The 23,198-nt window shown below is 39.9% G+C and overlaps 1 protein-coding gene across 2 annotated transcripts in view; it reads left to right on the top strand.

Moving 5' to 3' along the window:
- The window catches only part of arhgdig (Rho GDP dissociation inhibitor (GDI) gamma), a 30,620-nt gene that overhangs the window by 2,034 nt on the left and 5,388 nt on the right, over nucleotides 1-23,198 (top strand). For both annotated transcript variants that reach the window (XR_004020287.1, XM_030736057.1), the window contains exons 2-4: nucleotides 13,301-13,474; nucleotides 14,227-14,310; nucleotides 21,743-21,819. Coding sequence is in view for 1 of the 2 variants with exons in the window: in XM_030736057.1 (XP_030591917.1) it covers nucleotides 13,301-13,474; nucleotides 14,227-14,310; nucleotides 21,743-21,819 (335 nt within the window). In the remaining variant the exon portion in view is untranslated. The remainder of the gene's footprint in view (nucleotides 1-13,300; nucleotides 13,475-14,226; nucleotides 14,311-21,742; nucleotides 21,820-23,198) is intronic.

Below are 23,198 nucleotides of genomic sequence, written 5' to 3'. Positions count from 1 at the left end.
GTTAGAAGATGAGAGTAGGCGAGGAAGAAAGTGGGAAAGAGGGAAGAGGGGGATTTATTGTGTGAGAAAAAAACATAGCCATAAACCAAAGAAAACGGAGGGATACCTTAAAATTGTCAGCAGCCAGGAAAGAAAAGAGAGCAGCTCAGGATATTTTACAAAGTGTGTATGTGTGGCAGATATAGAGAGAGAGCGTGGATGAGTGGGTGAGGCCCAAGTGGCTGAGCGCTTTTCATGAGCTGTCAATCAGCAAACACTGTCTCACGCAGTGAGCAGCAGGCCTCTCCAATCTCTCTGCATTTTATAACCCACACAATTCCCCTTCTTTTCCCACTCAAACTGTCATTTTTTCTTTTTTTTGGAGGGGAGAGGGGGGAGGACTGATGCTCCATACCCGCCTCTTTCTTTCTTCATATCTGCTCTTTTTTCATCCAAATATCCTTTATTCTCTCTTTAGATAAGACAATCTAACGTCCACGCGTCCCTCCCTAATGCTTCTCCTGACTTGCCTCCTTCTGTTTGTACTTGCTCACTTTCACTACTCCGGTCCGCGCGCACACACCATCAGTTGTCAGATGAGAGTTCTGAGAAAGCCACTCTGTTTCTTTCATCATCGCGGGTCCTTTTTTTTTTTTGTCCCATTAGTGATAAATGAGGTTTTATGGGTGAATGGACACATACGAGAGCAATCGAGTCAGTCAATTAGACAACCTGCTGTCTCATCAAAGCTGACAGAGCAGCCGTGGACATATTACTGCACCCGTGTGTGTGTGTGTGTGTGTGTGTGTGTGTGTGTGTGTGTGTGTGTGTGTGTGTGTGTGTGTGTGTGTGTGTGTGTGTGTGTGTGCGTGTGCGTGTGCGTGTGCGTGTGTGTGTGTGTATGAGAGAGAGAGAGAGAGAGAGAAACATTAACAAAAAAGGATGATGGTAAAAGAACGGTACTTGTCTGGCTGCATTGTACCAAGTGTAAAGTTTGGTTGAGGGGGGGGTCATGGTATGGGGTTGTTTTTCAGGAGTTGAGCTCAGCCCCTTAGTTCCAGTGAAAGGAACTCTTAATGCTTCAGGATACCAAGATATTTTGGACAATTTCATGTTCCCAACTTTGTGGGAACAGTTTGGGGATGGCCCCTTCCTGTTCCAACATGACTGCACACCAGTGCACGAAGCAGGTCCATAAAGACATAGATGAGTGAGTTTGGTGTGGAAGAACTTGACTGGCCTGCACAGAGTCCTGACCTCAACCTGATAGAACACCTTTGGGATGAATTAGAGTGGAGACTGTGAGCCAGACCTTCTCATCCAACATCAGTGTCTGACCTCACAAATGCACTTCTGGAAGAATGACCAAAAATTCCTATAAACACTCCTAAACCTTGTGGAAAGCCTTCCCAGAAGAGTTTGGTTTTTTTTTACCCAATTTTTTTGTTTTGTTTTGTTTTTGTTTTTTTTTTTGTTGCTGAACAGCACCATGGTATTATGACCACAGCATGCAACTGCAGGATAACATACTCACTTTATTTTTTGGCAAAGGCCGGCGCTGCTCTTTCTTGTTACTTTTATTTTACTTACTAAATTGAATGAGAATTGGATCACTGCCACACAAGGATACACTGTGCAATGCCAGCCCAAATTGCATTAGATGAATTCCATATATATGCATAATTTAATTTAGAAGGTATAGTATTATGAAATTTTCAGTTTCTCAGCCTCTTGTGGCCTGCCTCACACAGCAGTACAGGAAATTTTCTTGTGTTATCAGACGGTACTTTGTAAGCTACAAATGCAAAATTATAGCCAAAGCATATTGAAGGATGGCTGTGGTATCATTATGTTATTTAGAAGACCAACTGCCAGTCATGGATGTGCTAATATGACCAGCAGCTGGTGTCATTTATTTGTCATCTCAGCTTTTCATCAGCAGGGGAAAATGGCAACAAAGATTACAGTGATTTGCTGGTTAGCATGATTAAGTGTTATGAGTGTCTCCAGTGTTGACAGGGTGTCTGCAGCACCCCTGTGAAATCTTAGAGGTAACAGATCAAGTGCAGTAATTTGTGGCAGGAGAGGCCACACTCTGCCAGCAGATTCAGAGATGGAAGCGCCTCCTGCTCTCATTGTCTCCTGAAATGCTACTCTTCGTTTATAGCCTTTTCTCTTCATTGTATAGTTGTTATTGGCTTTGCGGAGGCCTGAAAGCTTCCTTTTATTTCCTGCTATGTGTGTCTTTTTGTATATAAGTGTGTGCATGCATGTCCCAGAGGTCTCGTTATAGTATTAGAACAGAGCAGTGACAGAGCATCTCAAAGGACTATAAAAAAAAAAAAAAAACAGCAAATCAACGCTTGTGCAGGTCACACGCGCCTGCACACAGACTTACAGTGAGCACACACACACAAAGAAGAAGTGTGTTTCTGACACAGTGAACAGTTATCTGGGTTAAGAGAAGAGGAGGAAGAAAGGAAGCAATTATGAAAACAGAAGCAAGAGGGTCGCAGAGGTGAAACTTTGATTACTCACAATGAAAGTCTCTTTTTCCATTTACAAGATAACGTTCCATTTGAGATATAGGATTTTAAATAAATATCAAAAGAAGGTTTTTTTAAATCCTGATTTTCATCTCAGAGCCTTTGTCGCGTAGATGAACAACCCACTTGTCCAAAATCCACTCCAGGAAGCAGCTTGTTAGCATGGCTTACTGTAGCTAAAACAAAAAACTTTGCATCAAGTTTTTTTTTGTTGATTTAATTCATACTGTGGGAAACATACAGCTACAGGAAGTTATTGCTCCAAGAAATAGTCTGATATGTGACCTCCCTCAGGGGATATTATTAGATTTTTCTACAGGTCAAATAAATCAGATATTAGACCTTTAGACCCACTTGCTGGCTGATTTTGTTACTGATGGGCTGAGCCAGGCTAGCTTTAGATAATGGTGACTGGGGGAATAATGTGGCTAGAATCAAACAAAGGGTTTACATTTTTTTCAATACCATTAATTTCTGCTAAATTCTTAAACGTATTATCCAAAGTACACTGCTCAAAAAAAAATAAAGGGAACACTTAAACAACACAATATAACTCCAAGTAAATCAAACTTCTGTGAAATCAAACTGTCCACTTAGGAAGCAACACTGATTGACAATCAATTTCACATGCTGTTGTGCAATGGAATAGTGGTTCCATTGCAGGTGGGGACCACAGACCACTTCTCAGTACCTATGCTTTCTGGCTGATGTTTTGGTCACTTTTGAATGTTGGCGGCGCTTTCACACTCGTGGTAGCATGAGAGAGACTCTACAACCCACACAAGTGGCTCAGGTAGTGCAGCTCATCCAGGATGGTACATCAATGCGAGCTGTGGCAAGAAGGTTTGCTGTGTCTGTCAGCGTAGTGTCCAGAGGCTGGAGGCGCTACCAGGAGACAGGCCAGTACACCAGGAGACGTGGAGGAGGCCGTAGGAGGGCAACAACCCAGCAGCAGGACCGCTACCTCCTGCCAGAGCACTGCCAGAGCCCTGCAAAATGACCTCCAGCAGGCCACAAATGTGCATGTGTCTGCACAAACGGTTAGAAACTGACTCCATGAGGATGGTATGAGGACCCGACGTCCAAAGATGGGGGTTGTGCTCACAGCCTAACACTGTGCAGGACACTTGGCATTTGCTAGAGAACACCAGGATTGGCAAATTCGCCACTGGCGCACTGTGCTCTTCACAGATGAAAGCAGGTTCACATTGAGCACATGTGACAGACGTGACAGAGTCTGGAGATGCCGTGGAGAGCGATCTGCTGCCTGCAACATCCTTCAGCATGACCGGTTTGGCAGTGGGTCAGTAACGGTGTGGGGTGGCATTTCTTTGGACTGCCGCACAGCCCTCCATGGGCTCACCAGAGGTAGCAAGACTGCCATTAGGTACCGAGATGAGATCCTCAGACCCCTTGTGAGACCATATGCTGGTGCGGTTGGCCCTGGGTTCCTCCTAATGCAGGACAATGCTAGACCTCATGTGGCTGGAGTGTGTCATCAGTTCCTGCAAGATGAAGGCACTGAAGCTATGGACTGGCCCGCCCGTTCCCCAGACCTGAATCCGATTGAGCACCTCTGGGACATCATGTCTCGCTCCATCCACCAACATCACGTTGCACCACAGACTGTCCAGGAGTTGGCGGATGCTTTAGTCCAGGTCTGGGAGGAGATCCCTCAGGAGACCATCCGCCACCTCGTCAAGAGCATGCCCAGGCGTTGTACGAAGGTCATACAGGCACGTGGAGGCCACACACAATACTGAGCCTCATTTTGACTTGTTTTAAGGACATTACATCAAAGTTGGATCAGCCTGTAGTGTGTTTTTCCACTTTTGTGTGTGACTCCAAATCCAGGCCTCCATTGGTTAATAAATTTGATTTCCATTGATGATTTTTGTGTGATTTTATTGTCAGCACATTCAACTTTGTACGGAACAAAGTATTCAATGAGAATATTTCATTCATTCAGATCTAGGATGTGTTATTTGAGTGTTCCCTTTATTTTTTGAGCAGTGTATATTGACTATAATGTAGATTTAGTCATATGGTAGACTCGTGCCAACATGGAACCAGCAGAAAAACAACTTTAGTGTGTGCACTCGTGTTTGTGCCTCATGCCTCCATTAGTGTACATTTCAGCTCTCATGTGATCAGTCCTCTCTGTATCCTTCTTCCCCTGAAGCCCCCCTCTCCTCCACCAAACAGATTGCTGTGTTGACTTTCACTAAATATGTTGGTTTAGATGCAAATGCCAGCAGATGTGTCTTGTGATTTTACTTAAATACGCAAGCTTTTAATGCTTCCTTCAAATATTACTAAAATTTGAGATTTGGCTATTGTCTGTGGGGTTTTTTTTTAAATCAAGCATTTAAAAAATGCATTTGTATTTAATTAAATAAAAATAAAGAAGCTAAATGATGACAGAGCTGTATTAGGTATTCAGACTGTAGCCAGAGGCACCTATAAATTTGTATGAATAATAAATACCTACTCTGTGGGATGGAAATAAAGATCATTTTAGGAGTGACAAGTGTCCCTTGTTTCTGTGAAACACTCTCATGCATGCTCTTCATCATCTTTAAACAAATAAATAAAAACATATATTATATTGACCCAAATCTATGATTTTAATCTTTTCTGCTACAACAGAAAGTCCTGTTTCTAACTTGCAGCATATTTTACAGTAAGTATGTTCAGTGAAGCTGATGATAGTTTGGAAAGCAACTGGGTTAATGAGGCAGTTTTATGAGCATCAAAGAAAATCCACCAGTTAATATCACTTCACAGATGGGGGCTGAAACAGTTGGAGGATCACATGCACACACTCGAATTCACACAATATGGAAAGTTTTTAGCTCTGCATGTTTAGGTTTAATGAAGCTTCTGCGTCACTTTTGGACAAAAACAAAGTTCTGTCCTATTTGTGATTTTTCAGCTTTAGAAAACAGAAGACACTCCAGAGTTTTAAATGACTGTAACATCAGGTGCTACATGCACAACATGTTACAGAAAGCAATTTCATGTTGAGTTTGGATGTTGGGAATATTTGCATCTTTAGCTTTTGCAGCAATGTCAGCATAAGTAGCCAGATTAACTAGGACATATTTAATATAACCTATGTCAAAATTTACCCTGTTCAGACAAAGGAGATATTTTGCTAATCTTGGCAAGTTTCAATCACATACTATAACTTCAAAAGGAATCCATGTTAAAACACTCAGGCTTTCTCTATGGACTAAACCCTGCCTTTTAAAATAAATGGTAATTGATTCGGTTAGTGTGACAGGTCAGCAGTCTGGAGATCAAAGAGGAGCTCTCAGATGTCAGAGAGGAAACTGGTTTAAATAGCAGCTCAGGAACACGTTTACCCTGCAGTGTGTGTTAATGTGTGTGCACATACACACTCATGTGAGTGTGTACTGCAGGGTTTCATATGTAAATATAGGCAACTGAATCATTTATGAAGACGTGAACCATCCATATATGACATGGTTTTAATGTGACCATGTGGGTGAGAGAGATTTTTCTGGCAATGTAAAATTATTTACGTGGTTATTCTTTTCAGCTAAAATAGTCTTCACTCAGAAGGTTTGCTTAGTCTCACAGAATGATTACTGAAAGGTGGATAGAACCACTGTCGTATTTTATGTGGAGGTGTGTGGGCTATTAAATTATCCATCCTCAGCTTGTTATTTGGGAGTCATAAATGACCACATAGGGATTAAAGATGAATGGTTCCATTAGCTTACCTCTGCTAGACTAGTTAGCAGGTTGCATCTATGGTGCAGACTATATGCCAGTGACGTTTGGTCAGGGCAAGCAGGGCAGGAAGTGCTTTTCCAGTTAATCTAAAAATAGATGTCAATTAAAACATAGCAGAGTAAAAGCAATCTCTCTCCTTGCGTCTCAAACAGCAGTCTGTCACAAACCTTTAAATTAATGTGGCTGGAAGTAGCTATTGTCTCTGGACGCAGGCTTAACTCTGCTTGACCCTGAGCCATTGGAATCTATCCATGTTCCATTAACAAAGGCTGGAGCTTGTCAAGCTGGGAGGCCAGCAGCTTTTTCTGGTTGTGCATGTGCATTGTGGATAAACCTGTGTTCTCTGATGGGAGATTTTTGGGAAAATAGTGTGCTAGACAAGCTGCTGCTGAATCTGCTGAAAGTAAAGTAAGTCAACAGTAAACATTTAGATGATGACTATAGAAGTAATAATATATAAAACAATAAAAGACAGGCAGCACTTAATGGTATGTTTCAGTCTGTGAAAGTCACTGCATACCACTGCTGTATGCTAATTAGTAACTAGTTCAGACTTCTTGGTCTGTTAGTCTGTTGATGAACCACACCAAGCCAAAGGCTGTTGTTTGCCAGATAATTGTATTAAAATCCTCCTAAAGGCACCAGCACCACAAACACAGACAAGAGGTCCAGTTCAGTGACTGAAATTATTCTCAAATTAGAGTGGCCATTTAAGAAACTTCAAATTTGAGAACTCCACGTCTGTGTTGGTGGTAGAGGTTGTTGCTTGCCTAGTCTGTTGTGCTTCACAGTATATGAATATTTAATGTAAAAATTCAGGAAAAGCCTTTAACAGTTTTAGAGTAATCAATCAGAGGATAAGAGGAGGATGGGAAGTGAGGAAACCGACTGATTGACTCTGTCAGTTACATACAATGTATGCCAGCTACTCTTGATATTGATAAGTAAATTTTCTTACAAAGAAAATCACAATGAAAATGAAAATATAGACTGTAATAAGTGAATTACTAGTGACACATTTAGATAACATGTGAGGATGTACTTAAAATTAACTGTAGTGCTGTGCTGCAGCTGTTTCTTGCCTCATAACAAACCCAGCCAGCTGTGGTCTGTGTGTAAAGTTTATGTTGTCCTCATGCCTCGTGTGGGTTGTTTCCAGATTCCTCCCACGGTCTAATTTTCCTGTCAGTGTAAACATAGTTGTTTTTTTTTTTTTTGTCCATGTGTGTGTCAAACCTGTGATTGACTGGCAGTCTGTCCACTCATTCAGTGTCAGCTGGGATTGCCTCCAGCCTCCTGTGACGCTGTGAAAAGGATGAGGGGGTACAGCAAATGGATTGATTATTGCTTATCTGCTTTATTAAACAATAATGACTGACTACAAATGCAAAAACCATCAATGTGTCAGATCATTAGTTTTAGTGCTCCATAATTATTAACATTAGTGTGGTAACTGATGGTAGAGAATTATCTGTTTTTGGGAATGTAAAAAAACTGTATCATAAAAACACAACAGCCTGGCTTAATGCTGTTTTAAGAATAGATTATAACCCTTAAGCAGGAGAACATCTAGTTCTGCAAGGATTTAAAAATGTGCATGCATGTGTGCAATAATAAAGCTGATTATGGCTCTCTTGCTGTATATCTGGCCAGAAAAAAACAGATCCACCTTAAGGATGATGTCACTGAAAGGAGAGTTGAAAGTGTTGCCATGGTAATGGGTGAAGGCAGCCGTGTTTGGCCCTGACTGGGTGGGGTGCTACTGTAAGTAACAGACACACATAGAAAGAAGAGTGCACGGGTACCGCTCGGTTTGTGTGCAGCTCTGTGTTTTGTGTGTAAATAAGTGTGTTTGTGTACTCCCCCGTATCATCCAATTACCTCTACACACAGCTCTGGGGTGATGTACACTGTGTCATCTCATTATGAACAGTAAAAACAGAACCAGAGTTATTACACAGGGCTGTTACTGTGCACTAAATAGACATCTGTGGCACAGTTTGTGTGTTTTTTCTTCTCTTGTAATTGAGGTCTAGAGGTATACATTGTGCATTTGTATCTGTGACCGATAATTTCTTCTTCTGTAAGAAATAATCTTGCTCTCTCTCTCTCTCTCTCTCTCTCTCTGTGTGAGTGTGTGTGTGTGTGCACATGTGCGCGTGTGTGTGTGTGCGTGTGTGCGCGTGTGTGTGTGATAGATGTTAGAGAGAATTTGCTGCTAACTTCAATGGTAAAATGTAAAAAAATAAAAGAGGTATTTCATTCCAGCATGTCCAAAATGACTGATGGGCTGTTACAAAAATGAAATACAAGCAGCATGAATGTAAAGTTTGTCCATTAATTTTATTCTTTTTAATGCAGTCATCAAGGATTGAGGATCTCTTTATTATCCTCAAGGGACAACGTTTTTGTCAGTAGAAATCACACAACCATCAAGCAAAATGCAGTAAATAAGCAATATTCAAAAAAGTAACATTAAGCAACATTTAGAACATGAAATTAGTTTTTGAGTCTATTTGTCCTGCATGTCGGCAGACTTCACTCATAGTATGATATTACAATTTTCAACATTTTGCGTTATGCAAAGTATGGCAATAACACATATTGTGATTTATCATCTTTTTCCAACTGCAAACTGTGTCCTCAGAGTTACATTTTGTCTGTATCTGTTTTATCCTGTTATTTATTTATTTATTTAGCTGCAATGTGAGATTGGCAAACATACCAATGCTGTCATAGTGCAGTGTCATAGTGCAGTGTCATAGTGCAGTGTCACTGTTGCTGTAATGCAGTAATGAACTGATAAATCATCGAAAATCACTGTTTATCTCTTGCTGTCTACACAGACAAAAGTTCACATTTAAGAGAAATTCACATTTAATTATTGCATTTGTGCTCAGCAACCTTCCTGTTCTACAGGAATAAAACCAGAACACAACGAGTTGGAAGCCAGTTATGTTGAGTCCTCTCAAGTTGTGGTTACTGACAAAGACTCATTCAGGCTGATGGAAACGTGCTGGCAATCTGTCTGCATTTCTAAATTAGACAACAATAATTTGAAAACCTCTGAAAATCTCTCTGAGAGTGATTGCAGTCAGTCCAAGCCAGACTGTAATTGTTTGCAGAAAGGTTGCCTCCTATCAGCCGAACTCTACAATCACCTCGCAAAAGTGGTTGCAGAATGTGAAAAAAAATTCAATACAATCACCAAGCAGCCACAGATTTAAAACATTTTTTTTTTCTTTTGTAGAGGTTTTAGAGGTTGCTGTCCTATTGTCACTTGTGTGTCTGAGCCATTAGCTTGCTCTCTATTAGGAGGTAGCTTTGTCAAGCTAAGTGTGTCCAGTGTTTTTCAATGGAGCCGATTTAGCATAAGTTTCCTAAGCTAATGTTATGGGGGTGCATGAGATGAGCCCTTCTGTTTGTACTATTACTGGAGTATTTTATTAAATAAAATGCTGACATTTGGTCTCCCTGTATCGACACAGGGAGCAAGCAAAATATCATGATACTATACTGTATTGATTTTTTTCCCCATCCCTAGTGGCCTGAATCAGCCAAGATAGACTGGGCCTTCTTCAAGGTCCTAAGGAAGGTCATTGAGGGTCACACCTGAAATTTTGCTGCACACTGTCCCTACCTTGAAGTCTCTTTTTGTTTTTTAGGTTCAGTGACCGCAAAACAGAATGTAAGAACAGATTCAATAAATGCTAAATAAGTGCTGTCAACATGAAACCCACAAAGTTTGCAATAAAAATGCATACGCTGGTGGGCTTTTCTACAGATAGCAAAAACCTGAAGCTCAAAGTTCAGGTTATTATCAATTATAGTGCCAAGCTATTTACACTGCTGCACAAACTCCACACACATATCCTTTATTACCACAGGTGAAGTGGTCGCAGGATTTTTCTTCCTAAAATCCATGAACATCTCCTCAGTTTTTGATACGTTAATGTCCAAGAACGACAACTTGCAGCACTCCGTGAAATCCCCCCACTACAGGGTAATCACCGCTCAGAGGAGACACAATGACTGTGTTGTCTGCAAACTTAAGAATATGGCAAAAAAAAACACTGGATGAAACACCATTAACTTTTACAAGCTGTGACCTTCCAGTTAAAAAAAGCCATCAGCCAACAAATCAAGTCAGGATCAATTATAAGAATCCTCTCAGGTCTTCCTGCTAAATTGTGGAATTGAATGCAATTAAAAGCTGAGGAAAAGTCAATAAAAAAAGGTCATGCAAAAGTTTTTACACCCTCTAAAGGTGCCACAGCCGTATTTATTAGAGTGCCCAATGCATCATCAACACCCCTGCCTGACCTATAGGCAAACTGGAATGATCCAGATTTGAGTGCACCAATTTCATTATAAGAAATCAGGCCTGTAGTGATCGAGTGACTTTGGAGCATTGGGTTTTGGCACAGGTACAGTGATGGACTCTTTCCAAAGATGGTGAACCCCATGGAGATGCAGTGACAAATAAAAAATAAAACAAAATATATCTGCTATCTGTTCAGTGCTGTGACTTTTCCTGTCCTTCGTGCCGCAGCAAAGTTTCACAACCTGCACACTGTTTTGCCTGGGAGCAACATCAAATCATTTCATCAGTGATGAACAGTGAAAAACCTATAAGGATGCACCATTGCAATGTGCTTAAGCTAACATTAAACTAAACATGATTTAACAATCTTATCACATTCACTAATCTAAAGTTAATATATAAATGTTTACATAATCGGATTCCCCACGTGCTCAGTGACCTCATGGGTATTCCTAAAGTTCTGGGTTCAGTAACATGCAGTACATCAATTGGGAATTAAAAGGTGCCTCTTGGGAAATTGTCATTTGGACAAACAGAATTCTATATTTGGGATCTTAACATGGAATACTTCAGAACTTAAGCTGGAGCCTGATTGGGATCATTTTGAAACTGAAATAGTTTTAAAGATGAACAAGTCATGCAGCCATGAATAAATGGCTGCTTTATCATATTTTATTATACTGTAGTCTGTGCCCCGTGGCATTTTGTTGTGTTTGACTTTTGTGTTTTAATGTGTCTATTTATTATATAGATTGTGTATGTTACTGATTTCCTTGTGTTTTAAAGGCCCAACTAGGGACAGGCATTACAAACTACGTAGATTAGGCTATAAATGCTGTGGTGTGTTGCCTGGTTAAATGTGGTGTGTTGCCTGGTTCATGTAACATCCTTGTGCCTTATAACCTGAACTAAAAGAAAAAACAAAACTAAATATCCAGTTTGTAAAATGCTACAGTTCATTAGAGTTCATTGTGCATCTCAGTGAATATGAGCCAATGTTGCACCTTTTTTTTTTTTTGCATAAAACTGATATGTTTTAATGACTGTGGAATTATCTGATCACATCCTTTCATTTAACTGTTCCGGTCTGCAAGGATTCACTCTCTGGGGGTGCACACGAGATGGAGATGCTGAAATGAAATTTTGGCTTGCAGAACACATTATCGAATGTCTGTAAATTTCAATATTGAATCAAAATCCCTGATGAAATCAAACCCCGGATGGCTGCATGTAGAGTAATATGTATCATATAGCTGGCACGAAGCAATCCCGCCCGTGCTGCCTGAGTTTTCAGTCACTGAAATATAACAGAAATATTTACTGCAGATGAGCGTTGCAGACAAGGTTGGTTGCTTTCTCCTTATCCGCAATTAGATGACTGTCAGGCAGACAGTTTTTATAACTGCATTTTTGGTTTCTTGATAGTGCACAGGCACCTGTCAAACAGAAAGTATTTTGTAGGATGATAATTAGGAGTTGGGCACCTTTTACATTTGAGTCTATACCTGTACCAGTACCTGGAATTCAGTACCAGTACACGGGCTTTGGGCATACTATCTCGCATAATGTGTTTACTGCAAGTAGCATGCTGATAAGAAGTTTCAGTGCAGCCAGTGTGAAAATGTTCAGTTAAAATGTCAACCAACACAAGGAAAAAAGCCCCATTTCTCAGGCCACAACTTATCCAGCTCCCTGAAGAAGACATCAATGTCTCAGTAGGTTCATCATCATCATTATCATCATCATGTTGGTGAGAGGGCCTTCAGTGAATTTAGCCTTCAGCTTTTATATTTTGTATTTAACCAGGCTTTTTTCTCAAATTAGAGGAAACACGTTGCCTTTTACACTACAAATATTGCAGAAAGGGTTGTCCATGTGGAGTTTGGAAAAGTGTAACAACAACTGAGATGGCTTTTGGCTCAGTGCTGCTGCCGTTGCCCTGTGGCATCACGTTTTCACTCTCATTCTTCCTCTAACACAGATGTGCTCTGGTACCAATGTTAGAATAGTTGTTTTCAATCTGAACCTGAACACTACATGTTTCCTGTCTGAAAACTAGTTAGCAAGCAAGAAAAAAAGAATTTCTAAATAAATGGAAAAAATAACTAACTAATTAGTGATTCAAATTTTGATCAGATGGATCAAACAGAATACTAAAAGAGTGGAATTAATAAGTAAAATTGTTTTTGCAATCTATAAGTCAAATTTTCAGGTCATTATCGCAAAATTTTGACTTACTAATTCAAAAGTCTGAGAAAATAACTCAAAATTAAGAAATTAACTTCAAATTTTAAGTTAAGTCAAAATTCTGAGATAATCTGAAATTTTGACTTAGTTCTGCTAATACAGATTTATATTTTTCAGTGGCAGAAACTTACATAATAAATGGATGAAATACTCAGCTAGAAAATGTATAGCAACTACTTTCTGCTACTTCTGCTAACGTAATAAAATTGCAAGTAAACACATCTTTAGTCTGAGGCTGTGAAGAATAATAACATGCACTTTTTAAAAACATGTTTTTAGTGTTAATGGTTAAAATATCAAAGAGAGCACATGATCATGATCATAATAAGCGAGTGCGGGTGGAAACGTGCATGAAATAAACACATGTCCTAAAAAGTGCCGCCACAGCCTTCAAACTGTAGGAAAGTGCATCTCTGTAAGATGTTCTTTCTTCTCCCTAAAGGGCTGATTGCTGAAAAGAATGAGTTGCCCATTGAGGAGGAAGAAGATGAGCGAAACCTCAACTACAATCCTCCAGCTCAGAAGTCCCTGCAGGAGATTCAAGAACTGGACAAAGATGATGAAAGTCTGGTGAAGTACAAGCAGACCCTGCTGGGGCCAGAAGCAATGATGGCAGGTTTGTGTGTATTTATTCTTTGCGTGATCCCTGCTGGTGTCCAGTATCACTGCAGCTTTTATACTTTGATACTGTCCACTTACAACAACTATTTGTGATGCACAGTTCCTCATAAACCTGCATGTGCACGCACACACACACACACACACACACACACACACACACACACTCACAATACAATGGACCTGCTTGTCTCAGCATCTCTAATCCAGCAGCCAGTGTATGGCAGCTGATATCAGTATAGCTCTGGCTCCCCCACTGCTGTAACTCAGCACCGCCTCATCTATAGCTTAGTGGCACTGAATTCAGTAAGAAGGGCTATAATGTAACAGTGGAAAAGTGGAAAAGGAAGGAAGGAAATGGCTTTATCGTCAAAGAGAAGCTGTAAATCTCCGTCTGCATGCTGAATTCTGAAAATAACAATGAATTCTAGATTCAGACAACACCTTCATCCAGAGCCAAAATGGTAACTGTGATATTTTAACATTGCTTTATAGTACCCCATGATGGATTTATTTATTTATTAGTTTATTTGTCTATTTATTGTTAACATAACCACCAGATGAAAATCAGTTACAATCTTCAGCTTAAAATTGTAGTTTGTCCCTTTGAGTACTGATTGAAGAAGTGATATTTAGTTTGTTTTCCCCTTCTTTATATGGAGCTCAGTCAATCAGAGAAAAAGAAAAAGAACAGAATAAAGAAAAGCAGATATCTGAATTCTGTAATAATGAGCTGTTTCTCCTATTCAGATATCGCTGGTCCTAACGTCAAGGTGACCAGACTGACCCTGTTGTGCGATGATGCTCCTGAACCAATTACCATGGACCTGAGAGGTACAGAGTGCTTCTCTTTCATCACTTGTTCACCAAGCTATTTTTTTTTTCTGTCTAACCTTGGCTAGCTGTGGATGCAATATGGTGTTGCTGTACAATTAAACTCTTAAATGTTTTTGCCCTGAAGCAAGGAATCCCACCTCACTGTGCTGCATTTTATGTGCAGTAAGACTGCAGTGGGTGTGCCTATGCTTGAGAGAGGGGAGAGCTAAATGTTTGCTTAGTGGACATACTCGTGTTTTTCCCTGGGGCAAAAGCCACAAGCAGGGACAGAGAGTGGTCTTTTTCATATGTAATTACAGTATGTATGTGTGTTGAATGTAATTGCAACTGTATGTCACTTCCTATAGGGGACAAAGTTGAGGAAAGGGTTGATCTGCGCGTGCGCGTGTGTGTGTGTATTCACCAGTCTATAATGTGTGCCCTAGTATTTAACTGGATGCAGGATTTGCTTTGTTTTTTGTTTTTTTGCTTTTTTTTTCACCCTTGTGTGAGGATTTCCCTGCCTGTTACAATCACACTCACTCATACATGCGTATTCACACTGCTAATAAGAAAGGTCACCTGGTTGCTAGGCAATGCTGACTTTGTACTGTGCTGTTTCCACTGATACAAATGCAGAGCGATGAAGAACATCGAGGAGCGTTCGGTGCGTTTGTTTCAAAAAGTAAAAAGCTCTGCTGAACTGCATGGACCTTGAAGAGAATGCTGTGTTTCAAGGTCTAAAGTTTTCAGATGGAAAATCAGATGAGTAATCTTGGGTTAAGGTGCCGTGGATTAAACGAAACACCGCATCACAAACTGGCGTCAAAGGGGCACAAAACTGATTGTACACAAGAAGTTCAGATGTGCTCAGCTATCTAATGACAACAGCTGTGGCTTTGCAGGAGCTGAGTGAAGCGTGGGACAATGACTGTGATGATGTCATAGTGAGTCATGAGTTTATTGCAGCGTGGGCTGTGGAAACCTTTATGACAACCTGCTGGTGTGGAGTTTAAAAGATGTATGAGGTTGTCAGGAAAACAGGGTTTAATGAGTGACAGCAACTTGCATTGTGGAAAATGTAGGACACAGTTCATAATCCTTATGCTTTTTTTTGTTCATCTTTATGGAATTACAATATAAAATCTGGAAATATTTGGAAAACTTCTCCAACTAATGTAAACACTATCCAGGTAGGACACTGGGAGTATAGTTTTTGTTCCTAAAAAGCACTTTAAGCAGTGCTCTGAAATAGCTTTGGTGACTCCTGGATTATTATATGGTGAAAATTAAAGGTTTTAGAAGATTCTTGACTACATGTGTTATTTGTCTACAATGATATTTTTGCTCCTCTTTCATTGCAAACAGACAGAAAAAACCTTGATAATGGATAATGGAGGCCTTTCTATGGGCATCGTGCTCTAACAATAGACATGGAAAAAAATCCTTCCAATTGCAAAACTCCATGACTTTTACATATTGTTTCCCTGAATCTTTTCATATGAGGAGCAGGAAGGAGTGCATCTGTGTTTTCGAACTAAAGTGAAAAAAGAGAGAGATTGGTGAAAGCATGAATCTACAGAGTAGCTGCAGCATAATAATACTGTAAGTCATGCTGGTATCATGTTACAGTCAGATAGCTAAACCCACTTCAATGGATGCATTAGAAAACCCATTTTGCACTCTAGGCCATGTGCGTGCACGAGAGTGTGTGTGTGTGTGTGTGTATGTGTATATATTGATGTTACAGAAGCGGAGGGGGTCGGAAAAAATATGGGGTAATATTGCACCATAGTACAGTTTACTGACCTGATGGTGTGAGGGGAGAAGAGAAAGCAGACACTCAGTCTTACTGCATGCTTGACTGGTCATCCCATCAGAGACCTTTCACTTTTGGCAAGGTTGTTTGGGACCATGTCTTAACCTTAACTTCTGAAATCATAGCTGTCCCCTCATGCACGCAGAGTGAGAAATCTCTGCTGTGTATCAAACTTCTGAGTCACTGTCACAACAACAGGAAAGCAGAAAGCAGCCAGCTCCTCAGAGCATTCGCTTTGTGGTCCCATTACAGCTCGTGATATATTATTCCACCCAAGCATTTGTACCTGTTTGCTTTGCTCAGAGTGACTCTTACATCTAACAGCTGACTCACGTCTGATGCCTGAACTAAATGTTTGATATAAACCAATTATAAATTATGTTAAAGCCTTAAACTTGAAACCTCAGGTTATTCAATTTATTACAACTTTCTCTCTGTAGTTAAGGCCATCATAAAGAAGATAAACATTTTTAGGTCTGAGGTTTTACACATCAGGACATAATTTTAAAAAATCTGGTCCTTACCAGGTTTGAAAATTATTTAAACACAACTGCAGATGAACAACGACACGTGACATATTACACCTTGTCATTATCCAGTTTAACACAAACTAAGCAGCAATGCAGAAGCAGTGTGTGAAAACCCAAGTACACCCTATGATTCAGTAGCTTGTAGCAGCAATAAATTCTGTTTTCTGTATGATTTTATCAGTCTCTCACATTGCTGTAGAGGAGGTTTGGCCCACTCCTCTTTACAACATTGTGGGCATTCATTTATACACAGCTCTCTTAAGGTCACACTGCAGCATTTTAGTCAGGTTGAGATATGGACTTTGACTGGGCCATTGCAACACCTTGATTTTTTGCTTTTTCAGCCATTCTGTTGTAGATTTGTTGCTGTGTGGATCATTGCCTTTTTTGCATCGCCTAAATAGGGACGACTGTTAGCTGTCAGCCAGCTGGCCTCACATTTGACTCCAGAATACTTTGGTATACAGAGGAGTTCGTGGTTGACTCAGTGACCGCAACATGCCCAGGTCCTGTGATCGCAAAACAAGTCCGTCCACCACTGTGCTTGTCAGTTGCTATGAGGTATTTCTGCTGATGTGCTGTGTTTGGTTTTCTCCAAACATATCACTGTGCATTATGGCCAGACATCTCCACTTTGGTCTCACCTGTCCAAAGGACATTGTTCCAGAAGTCTGGTTTGCTCAGATGCAATTTTGCTGTGCCAAATTCCTAAGCTGTGCCATATTCTTTTTAATTCAATTCAATTCAATTTTATTTATATGTTGCCATATCACAACAAACAGTTGCCTCAAGGCGCTTTATATTGTATGTTAAAGACCCTACAATAATACAGAGAAAACCCCAACAGTCAAACAATCCCATATGAGCAAGCCACAAAGTGCATAACAACAGCAGAGCAAAACAGAAAAGAAAAAAAAAACCTAACCAACCACAAGTCTAAAAAGGTAAATTTTTAGCTGTTTTTTTTTTTTTTTTTAAAAAGACACCACCAAATCCACAGCTGTCAAGCTACTGCATAGATATGATTCAAACTACTGCAGCGCAGTACCTACAGCATACTCCGATCATTGTTATAAAATATTATGGTCGGCATTTAGAGAGAATAGGCTTTCTCCTAGAAACCCTTCCAAACAATCCATACTTGGTCAGTCTTTTTCTTGTATTGTCATGAACTTTAACATTTATCAAGCTAACTGAGATCTGTAGAGGCTGAGGTATAGTGCATGGGATTTTTTTTGCAGTTTGCATGTTCTGACTTTGGGGTGAATTGCCAGAACGTCCACTCCTGAGAAGACCGTGGCATTGTCTTAACACACATCTGAATGCTCCGGACCTGCAATCAGCTAAAATCACTGCTTTCATAGAAGCTGCAACACTTGCTGATGATCAGCTGATCAACTGTATTTGATTAACAACACCTGGTTACCATTTAGTCTATTAATTCCAATGTAAGCGGTAAGGGTGGACTTTCATAAAGTCCTATGAAAAATCTTTTTCACGTGACTGTAAATAGGATACAGTGCCAATGAAAAGGTATTCGTCCCCTTAAAGATTTCTTAATTTTTTCTTTTGCATATTTGCAACATTTAAATGTTTCAGATTATTATACAAATTTTAATATTAGACAAAGATAAGAGTAAATACAAAATGCAGTTTTTTACAAAGATGCTTTAATTGATTAAGGGAAAGAAGTTATCCAAACCTACCTGACCCCATGTAAAAAGGTAAAACTTGGAACAGTGACAAACCTTCCCAGGAGTTTTACATGGTATGCATTTTATAGAAGTCTGGTGTCCAAGCCACTTTGTCTTTTCTTATTCTTTTCAATTTTATATTTCAACCACATGTATACTGTATTGACAACCATGTAGCAAGGTCTAACTTACAACTCTAATACACTGTGTGCCACATAATGTATTCTGTGTGGGCACAACACACAAAGCAATATCATTGACTCTGACATTCAGCACTTTGGTGTCCTAAATGCAAGCACCAGCTTTGTTAAACTTTCATGTTCCTAGGGGTTGTTTTGCTGAGCATGCATGCTCCTGCACATTTATTCACTCACACACTTGACACCAAGGAGCCTCTGCAACATTTATTATATTCTGTGTGTGCTATGTCAGTGATATGTGATGACTTCAAAGGTATATTTTTTTACGTGTAATGCATATAATAAAGTGGGCTGAGTGTGAATAGAAAACAAGATAATTAATTCAAAAGAACTGGATGCTAGCCTGAATTTTTCTCAGCTGTTTGAGCATCAGAGGATGAAACAGAGGTGAAAGAGGATGAGTGTCCCTTCCATGCCTGAACTGAATGAGGATTATCTGGCTGAACATTTAGTACTAAAAAAAATAAAGGTGATTAGTTTTTCTGTGAAACTGAAACTGCAGGGATGAAAAGTCTTAACATCTTCAGTTAACATGAACTCAGATTTCATATCTGACTTCTGCATTTGAAACTGTTGACTGCTGTTGGAAAAAATACCATATTTATATGTATAAGCCAGGTACTTTCAGCTTCTCCCTTATTTTCCAAAGATTTTACACCCTTCCTGACACAACCCTCCCATTTATCCAGGTGTGGGACCGGCACTAGGAGGGCGCTAGCTTGTGAACTTCTGAGGCTGGATTTGTGTGCACAGATTTACCTGAAAAAAAAATGCCAAGGGAAAGATACAATTCTAAACAGGAATATGTAGGATTTCAGGCCCCTGCTGACATTAGTTTGCTAAAAATAAATAAATACTTTAAGGGATGAAGGTAAGGGTATTTTTAGAAATTTTTTAGCACTGTTTTTTTTTTCTGAAATCCTATCTCACCTAGTAAATGAAAGCCACTGGGTGGTATGTAGTGTATGTGTTTCATATTTAAACTTTAATGCCTGTGAAACCATTCACCTGATTTGGACTTTTTAAAAAGAATATTATTTGACTTGTGTATGAGAAGCTATAAATATAAATCAAACATCAGCCCCCTAACTACAAAACTGTGTTCTCTGTTGGCCTCCCGCTGTCAGACATCCAAATATTTTAGGGATTTTAAGGATCCGTCATTCTGTGTTAACTTGAGTTACACCCCCGGGACTCCATGTTCTCAGAGCCGTAGTACCAGATATTTACCCTAAAAGGTTTGAAGGACACAGCGCAAGTGGTATTCTAGATAATGCAGTTTTTAAATGATGTTAGAAAAATGAATTTTGCATAATTCCTGCTAAGCAGTGCATCTTTCGCCTGGATTTATTTTCAGGTAAATCTGAGATGCTCGAGTGGAGGGCATCTGATGAACTGACCCATTCAGAATTACGACTGCTGCTAATGATATTATAACACTGGACAGAGGCTTTCTTGTGTAGGCAGTATTAAGGGATAGGAGTATTATCAGTCAACTCTGGCACTGACTGGCATGTTTTAACAAACACTGGATGGATGTTCATGAAATTTGCTACATAATTATCCCAGTGTGACCTTTTTAATCTCTCATGCAGTACCTCTGATCATTTTTCTCGCTGCTGTGCCACTGCACCTCACATCCGCACAGCTGTTAGCTACTAATGACTACTTTGTGTACTGGTGGGGAGTTTAATCTGCACTAATCCATCATGTTTAATATAAACTGTGAAAAACTACTCACGCTCAGTGTGTCAGTGTGCTACAAGTAACTTCAGCTATTAGATAAAAGTAGTGAAATAAAAAAGTGCAAGACTTCTCTGAAGAAGGAAACTTATGTGGCATCACTGCAACATCCTTGAGTTGTTATTATTATTATTAGTAGTAGTAGTAGTACTAGTAGTAGTAGTAATATCATATGAAAGACTACATTTGCAGATACGTTTGCAATTTTGTGGCATAAAAAAATAACAAACATGGGGCATTTATGGTAATATTTTTTTTTCTGCTGACTTATTGTCCAATTCTTTTCACCTTTTCTTGCCATCAGTGCAATATTTAGTGTGAGCTTTAGCTGGAAAGCGCTGCATTCATTGGATGGATTTGCCTGTGTGTGTTTGTGCATAATTGCATGCACACATGGCATTGTTCATACCTACTCGCATGTTTATATGAGAGAAAGAAGGGGGAGAACAGGTAGGCAGCTCTCCACATTGACCTATTTTCTCAGTCAGACGCTCCCAAGGGTGGCCAGCATCTTTTCTCTTCTCTCTGTCTCCTGAGATGAGAGAAAGGAGAAAAGATTCATGGGAAGGTAGGACGGAGGGTGGGCGAGAGGGGATTTACATGCTGCAGTTCAGAGAGGGAGATCAGTCCAAAGAAGTGAGACAGAAATAGAGATGGAGATATGACGGAGAAGCTATCGAGGTGAATGGCATATTTGATTTTATCTGATGATTTTTATCCCGTGACAGGAAGAAGATCCCAGACCGTGAGGGGATGTGCTGATTGTCAAAATTAAGACATAACTCTGAGCACAGATTTTTTTTTGGTAGGCTAAATGTGCCTCATGTATGCAGATTTTTAACATGTCTCACTTTCTTTGCCTGTCTGCTTTGCTTCTTCTTCGCATCATATCACTGCTGTCTATTTTTTTACTCATCCCATTCTTCTATCGCTCCTTCATCTCCTCCTCCTTTGCTTCCTCTTTTGTTTCTCTTGGTCCATTAGGAAGCACTCAGGACTGATGGTTTGGTTTAAATTGACATATAAACTGATTAGGCAGTGGATGCATTTCTGATTGCCCTGTGCTTTTTCAGTGGCTCAGGATGCTTCCCCCAGTACCCCCACCCTGCAGTATGAACTCAGTCAACCACACCACACTAATGATACTTTTATTGTACAAAGAAACCATACTGGTTTTACCCAGTAACAACAAATAACCAGCATGAAAGAGTTCCTTTAAGTACTTTTTTAATACCTTCCAATTTAGCAGGAAACATGAGAAGGCAGTGCTTTGAATGCACTGGCATCACACTTTAAACAATTGTATCATGTACTGATCATATTTTGATGGATTTCTCCAGCTGCTCTGTAAGTATGCTTCATTTCTGAATACATGCAAAGCAGCAAGAGTGTGACCACACGAGTCATACATGTCTGTTTGCCTATTAGTGATGTTTTACTGTTTCTTTGTTGTTGATTGCACAGGTGACCTGAGCGCTCTGAAGGAGAAGAGCTTCTCCTTACAGGAGGGAGCAAAATACAGACTAAAGATACACTTCAAGGTAAGTTGGAAAGATGCAGTCATAGAGGTATATTAAGGATGGAGAGCCTTAGTGTGCATCATAACACTGATGGGTTACTGTGTGTATGTGTGTGTGGACAGAATGGCAACAAACAGATGGGCAGGTATCTACTGGAAGTGATTAAGAGGTGGAATGGGAGACAGTGCTGAGTAAGCCAGCACGTGCTATAAAATCAAACCACAAAATCAAAGCAGACCATTATGATTTTTAATGGGCTTTTTCAGCGCTGCTTAATTTTATAGTGCTTGTTAGGATTTGTGCTGGAGATGAAACCCTTTTAATGTTGTGGAAATAAGGCTCGGTGGCAGTTTTCAAGTTATCTGCCCCACAGATCTGCAGAACATGTCAGTTTACACCAAAAGACAAGACTTTTTATACCGTTCATTAATGAATCACTGGGAGAGTCTGCTGGTGCTGCACACTGTCCACCTTGGCTGTATGGTGGTGGTGGTGGTGAATGAGGTCACCTAGGTGTAGCATTGGAGGGGGACAGCTGAGTTTGTAATCCACTGACACAGTAAGGATCTAAGAAAGTATTTAGGCTAGAATTCCTCTTTGAAGATTTATCTGTTTCATCCTTATCCATTTTCTTTTTTTGCTGAGCACTTTCCTCAGCTTTCTTTTTTTTAAATTTTCTTGGCTTTTATTTATTTTATTTTATGATCTATTTTCTCCCCTAACTGCATTAGTGACCTTGTGCTGAACATTCCTCCTTGGGGAAGCCCATAATATTTTACCCAAACATGTATTACACTGATAGCTCTATCTCCATATTTTTCCTTCATATAAACCTCATCTGGAAACATGAAATCCACCTCTTCACTGGGGTTTTCTTTGTCAGACTTGTTTTCCCATGTTCACAAATGTCCAGTTTTGTCTATCTGCTGCGCTAATCTCTACTGCAGATATGAACCTTACTGCAAAGGGTTCAAACAACAATACAGATTGTGGCAGCAGCCTGCTGCAAACATTCTATTACAAACATAGAAGTGTTTATAGAGACGTGGTATCTGCCTGCCATGGTCATGAAATGCAGGTAAAACGTTGTGTGAGAAAGATAACTTGTACAGCTGAGCTTATCCTGTACTGAAAGATTATATGGAGGCAGAATCATGTAGCACACTGTGGGAAACAGTCCACTTCAGGAACTTTCAAACTACTGGAAATTCTCTCTGTGGTTTATTTGAGGAAGCTACATGCAGCACTAAAATATTATCTGGTCTGTTCTAAACACTGGTGCTGTCACACAGGCTTTGTGCTTTGTGTGTGTGTGTGTGTGTGTGTGTGTGTGTGTGTGTGTGTGTGTGTGTGTGTGTGTGTGTGTGTGTGTGTGTGAGAGAGAGAGAGAGAGAGAGAGA

The sequence above is a fragment of the Archocentrus centrarchus genome, chromosome 8, assembly GCF_007364275.1.
Source record: "Archocentrus centrarchus isolate MPI-CPG fArcCen1 chromosome 8, fArcCen1, whole genome shotgun sequence".
Taxonomy (NCBI): Eukaryota; Metazoa; Chordata; class Actinopteri; order Cichliformes; family Cichlidae; genus Archocentrus; species Archocentrus centrarchus.
The sequence above is the reverse complement of the archived record's forward strand: the minus strand, read 5'-3'. Positions and strand labels throughout refer to the sequence as shown.